Source organism: Rhea americana, unplaced genomic scaffold (assembly GCF_003343005.1).
Source record: "Rhea americana isolate MKP2758 unplaced genomic scaffold, rheAme1 scaffold_548, whole genome shotgun sequence".
NCBI classification, from domain to species: domain Eukaryota; kingdom Metazoa; phylum Chordata; class Aves; order Rheiformes; family Rheidae; genus Rhea; species Rhea americana.
In genome coordinates, this window is record NW_028186699.1 from 110,511 (window position 1) to 116,233 (window position 5,723).

The 5,723-nt window shown below is 48.8% G+C and overlaps 2 protein-coding genes across 2 annotated transcripts in view; both read right to left on the reverse strand.

The window, feature by feature from the left end:
- Window positions 1-500, reverse strand: part of DHRS13 (dehydrogenase/reductase 13) — a 10,485-nt gene extending 9,985 nt beyond the window's left edge. The window contains exons 1-2 of the mRNA XM_085318639.1: window positions 246-500; window positions 51-169 (exon numbers count right to left, since the gene is read on the reverse strand). Coding sequence (XP_085174765.1) covers window positions 51-169; window positions 246-375 — 249 coding nt within the window. The 5' untranslated portion in view covers window positions 376-500. The remainder of the gene's footprint in view (window positions 1-50; window positions 170-245) is intronic.
- A 461-nt stretch (window positions 501-961) lies between these two features.
- The window catches only part of PHF12 (PHD finger protein 12), a 31,747-nt gene continuing 26,985 nt past the window's right edge, over window positions 962-5,723 (reverse strand). The window contains exons 11-14 of the mRNA XM_085318648.1: window positions 5,257-5,355; window positions 4,587-4,669; window positions 2,809-2,947; window positions 962-2,125 (exon numbers count right to left, since the gene is read on the reverse strand). Coding sequence (XP_085174774.1) covers window positions 1,791-2,125; window positions 2,809-2,947; window positions 4,587-4,669; window positions 5,257-5,355 — 656 coding nt within the window. The 3' untranslated portion in view covers window positions 962-1,790. The remainder of the gene's footprint in view (window positions 2,126-2,808; window positions 2,948-4,586; window positions 4,670-5,256; window positions 5,356-5,723) is intronic.

A 5,723-nucleotide genomic window follows, 5' to 3' on the forward strand; every position in this document is an offset into this window, starting at 1 on the left:
GCCCTGGGTTGTTGCCTCCCCCCAGGAAGCGCGGTGCCGGCAGCACTCACCGTGCGGATGCGGTGGGCGGCAGCCTCCCCCCGTGCGGCGCTGCGGGACGCCAGGATGACGCGGGCGCCGCGCCGCGCCAGCTCCCGTGCCGTGGCCGCGCCGATTCCGCYGCTTCCCCCTGCGGAGCGGAGACGAGAGCGAGTGAGGCCGGGCCAGGCCGGGCTGGGCCGGGCCGGGCCGGGCGCCGCGCTCACCGGTGACGATGGCGGTGCGGCCGTGCAGCGGCGGGTGGGCGCCGGGCGGCACGGCACGGCGCAGCCTGCGGTAGAGCAGAGCGTAGAGCCCCAGCAGCAGCGCGGCGCCCAGCAGCGCCGAGCACATCATGCCACCGTCCCCAGCCCCGTCCCGCGCGCCGCCCCCGCCGGAGAGGTCCGCCCCGGGCCGCTGCCGGGAAGGCGGAAGGGCGAGCGCGCAGGGCCGCGCTGCCTCCCCGGCGCCGGAGGAGTCCAAGAGTTCATCAGTGCAGGCGAAAGGCCAYTGCAGCCGCGAGCAGAGCCCTCCGCCCTCCTGCGAAAGGGGGAGCGGGGCCGGAGCAGAGCTGGAGCAGAGCGGGGACTGGAAGACAGTAAAAACAGAGCAGAACTCGGCTCTAGAGCAGGCACGTCAAGGGGAGAGGTGCAGCCTCCTCCCTCCTGCCAGCTGCAGGCCCCTCAGTGCCATACGCGYGCACGCAGCTGCGCACACCCCGAGGGTGACGGCCGCCCTGCCTTCGCCCCCTTGCACACCGAGAAGCTCCGCTCCCGCCCCCGGCACCCGCTGCGCCCCGTGCTGCAGCCTCCTGCAGCCCACGGCTGCCTTCGGGCACCACCTAAAAGCCCCTTTCCACGGCTGCTGGGCCCCTCCTTTGCGGTCAGATACTCTCTAGCAGATCTGTGGTTGGGGTCACAGAGTTAAGACAGACAATCAGAAAACAGAATGTGAAGTATTTTTTTTTTTTTATATACAGAATACAGGAAAGTTTTTGTAAAGTCTAAAACGTTACAATTACTATGTACAGTGGAACTAGCTGTTCTGCTGCGGGGAGGTGGCATATAAACAAAAGAGACAGACAGGTTACGACAAACGATCTGCTACAATAGACAATTTGAGGAACGTCATACCACATGTAGCACTGTACACAGCTTTAAAACATTGAAAATGCCATCACTGATGTATTTACACAGAATCCAACACTTTTCCTTATTTGAAATAAAAATAGGATGGACACCAGGAAAAGAACTCATTTCTCACTGCCCATAATACACAGTAGCTACTTGTAGTGCAACCATAGCAGGGAGGGATGGGAAAAAATAACTGTGGGAAGAAGAGCGCTTCTTTACATTAAATAAAACAATGATATTGTATAGATTTGCTGTATGAAAACTGTATTTCTCTTTTAATATAAAACTATTGTCACTGGCACAAAATAGAACAAGTTTCTGATTATTTTACAACTGCATGGGAACTATCTGTCAGAGAGAGTCCTTGAGTCAGACAGCGGTCACCCCTCGCTCTGACACATCCTGCTCTCGCTGCAGTTTTCCTTTTAAAATGAAATGTATAGTACAAATATATGTGCAAATGCCCCTAAAACTTGAGCAAAAAAGAAAATTAAAAAAAGTTAAACGTTCTTCATTTCATGCAAACGGYGTGTGAACAGTCTCTGGGCCGACATAGAAAATCCCACCTTGGTTTGTACATTTTTGCATTGCAAGAGTCTCACGGCGTTTCCTTACTCCAAAGCTCTCTTCTTAAAATTCCTAGGGAACAGAGTTGGACCGCAGCACGGGCACCTGGTGGGGTTTCAGAGAAAGCTTCTCCTCCAAGTCCATATCTTGTACTAAGGCAGTGTCCCCCTTGGGCTGTTTGGTCGCAAATTCAGTAATGCTGAAAACAAATTGCAGGCAGCCCAATTTGATATAACTGCCATGGTGGAGCAGGGCTGTCCCCTCCCAGCCAGCCCCACTGCCCCCTATTAAGCTAGAGCTGCTGGCTTTGCAATTGCAGGGTTTCCGATGCTGCCCTTGTGCCTGGGAATTCATCACAGCTGCTTCTTCATGCGGCTCCTCTTCCTGTTTTCTGCTTTTGTGTCGTTCTGGAAAAGAAAAAAAACCCATCAGATTCAAGCAGGCCAGTCAGACCAGAGAATGGCAGTTTCTTTTAATCGACAGGGGCTGCTGTTGAGGTGGCCCAGGCATAGCATCCTCTAGCCATGAGGCTTTTCGGTCATCTGCAGCTAGCAGCTGCTTGATACAAGACAAACAGGAGTCAGCACACAGTGGCAGGGAGGCAGAAAAGAAACATTTACACACCTATTCTGGCAGCCAGAAAAGAGGAAGATGATCAGGTGTAGAACTTGGAGTAAGTCATGTGGGTCATGGGATGCTCGTAGCACAGCCCAGATCACTTACTCAGCGTCTGGAAGGGCATGACATGCACACAGCGAGCCATGGAAAACCCTTCACTCCAGTTCAAAAACCTGCCACTTGCCAGAGCTGATGTCAGGAAGAGACTCGGAACTTGGTTAACTTTAGCACAAGGGGCAAGAGCGGGGATAACAGCTGAACACTCTGAGGCACTTGCCAGGCCAGCCTAGAAAGTCTTGTGTAACCAGCAGTCTGGCTGAGGCCTGTGGAGAGACTCTCCCCCTTCTGCAAGAGGTACACCAACTACTGCGAGACAAGCAGCACCAACTAGGAGTTGATTTACACCCACTCCTATCCCCCTCTAAGAGCTTCCTGTGATGTTAGTTGGGCCTGGCAYTGTCTCAGCACTCACTTATCACACTCTGCACTTTGGCAACAATACTGCTGGGAGGAGTGGGTGTCATCTTCTCCGAGAAGTCACATGAATACAGAACATTGTCCACAGTCGTCCCATGCTCACTGTAGTTTAACAGCTCATAATGTTTTGTATTCTGAAAAAAAGGGAAGAGGAAGAGAATCAAGGCATCAAATCAGAAAGGCATATTCCCCATATTCTGCTTTGGAGCCCTGAAACAGAACTCCTCTCTCCTGCCACCACTGCTAGTCACTTTTTAAACACTTATGTTTAAATGAGAGTAGTTAAAATATCCCTCCAGCTCCAGAGACCAGCAACTGAACCCCGTACATGTCTCATGCCCTCAAAACGACTGGCTTTCCAGCAAGAGCTGCTTCCCAGAATGCTTCCAGATGTGGAAAAAGGGCCAAAGTAGCTTTTGAGAGAAGGGGACTTTACCTATTACACTTGGACCAACAGATCTTATGGAAACAGAGGTTTAAGTCAATTTTCACAAAGCAAGTACACCATGTTAATAGACCAAACTAGATACACTCAACCTTTGTACTGTGCCTAAAAGGAAAAAGGTGTACTTTGGAAAACAGACATAAGAGGGCAAGAGCGATGCCAGTGTACTGCAGCAACCACCTGAGAGAGTCTTGGATTTATGGGCCTTCTGCGGGCCCCTGGAATGCCAGGATACATTGCTGTGACATACAGCATTACGCAAGCAGTGTAACGCTCAGCTGAGCTTTGCAGAGGATATTGCCTGAATGGAGATTTCAGGTTAGCTCYCAGGAATTATTTGAGGGCTGAAGAACTTGTCCTCAAGAGACTACAGCAGTCTAATCTAGTTACAGAAAGTAGTCATGCACAAGGGAGTAAATTTTACTTGAGCAAGCTAGAGCAACCAGAGACCAAGGCCAAACAAGAGCCAACAGCCAAAAGCAGAGACCATTCTCCCTCTGTTGAGGGCAAGCACAACCATAGTAAACTTCCCTGTGTATGGAAGTTCAGTGTCTAGGTCCTGCCTCAGGATCAACCAGTTTGATGAGATGCTTCAGCTCAGATGCAAGATATAGATCCCGTGTGAGCATTACTGAGTGTATAGGATCAATGGCTAAAGCATGAGGGTCTATGTGTTAATCTGAACCCTGCTCAGCAGCTAGCTGATGAACAGCGATACCAAAAATTGTATCTTGCTTCAAGATTGCTAAGTGACATCTCTCCAAGGGCACTATTTTTTGTAGATCTGCTTGTCTTACTTCAAGAACAAACCTAATTGTGGACTGTTACTAGGAGGCAACTGTAGGTCTCTGCCTATGCCTGGAGGCTAACAAATTTTTAGTTATATAGAGTATTGCAGATGGGCAGAAACGATTTGTACCATGATCACACCTGAAAGCAAGAGACTTGAAGCAATTCCCTATTTTGTTCCAGCTGAGATTCTATACAGGCATGTAAAAGTTCACCTTCTATTAACAATGCAGTTGGATCAAATCATATTGCACCATTTCTATGCCTTCTTCTTTCCCCAGATGCCAGTAGTGACAGTGCTTACTTGTGGTCAGCCTTTGTCCACCAGCAGTTAGCTCAGAGAAATCATGCTGGCAGAGCTCTGTGCTTCAGAAAAGGGTTTGACAGAAAATGCTGACACAGCCTTCATTTGAGCGAAACCATTCACAATCCCAGCTCTTACTTTGTAGCCCACAAAGGAGCACCACACAAAGACAACCTGCTGCCTGCATCTCCAGCTCCCACTGCCATGCATGCCAAATAAAGACTCAGGCACTCACCTCATCATAGAATATGCAGGCATGTTTGCCGGACACATAGTTACAGTGACCATAGCTTGTAAGGCACACATCCATATCAGCTCCTGTCAGTGGAAATATAAAAACAGGCTTAGATTGTTTAAAAAAAGAGGAAAAAAAAAAAAAGAAAAAAGCATCACAGAAAAAGAAATGTCAGGCAGCAGAAAGCAACAGACAGAATTAAACTTCAATTAGCAGAACAACAGGGGAGCAACTGCCTTTGTCCATGCTCCCAGGACTGCATGAATAATGCTGTGATAAGCCACTAAGCAAAGTTGCAGTGGGGGAAGGGAAGGCTAGCTGCTACATTAAGCAGGAAGGCTGAAGAGTATTTCAGAATTACTGAGCTTTCTAGAGTGCTAGAGGAATCTGAGCAGAAAGAAATGAAACCCATAAGCAAACCTTCACTCTTCTCTTCGCCATTCTGTCAGACAATCTCTAGGAAAGCTGTGTTGTTAACTTTGATATCAGCCAGGTTACATCAAAGACTTGAGGAATATCACAGCAGACAGGGAATTTCCACATTTCTTGGTAGTGAAGAATTCCAGTACAAGCAGCCAGAATGTGTCTGTTTTCTTCAACACCCACTTGACAAATACACAGTGAGAACCACCCTGATTCTGAAAGATCAGGGCAGAAAAAAGCTACTCACCTGTCCCAATGTAGAGGGTTCGATAGCACATATTAACTGCACCCCCTAAGCCCATCAGAGGATAGAATACCGCCCGGGCTTGCACTTCCTTTCTTTGCACTGCAAGATAAAGAGAAAGCACTTGAACAATGTTATCAGCTATAAAGCCGCTTGACTCAAATGTCCCCAGTACTGGACTCTCCAGAAAGCACAGGTCCTAAGGAGGATGCAGTCAGTTTTGGCCTTAACTCCAGATTGCAACCCTCTAGGAATATTTGTGGATTATTATTTTTTTACCAGGCATCAGGAAAAAGTGTTCTTACTAGTAACCCACACAAACCACACCATCAGGGGAACCTCAACACTGAGTGTGAGCAACAGAGCCAAACTGAGGAGAACAAAATTTTCCTATTGCAAGCTTTTTTAATCTCTTTCTCTTTTGGGAATCAAAGAGTTGAATCTTGCTGTTAAAGTGCCACTTCAAAAAA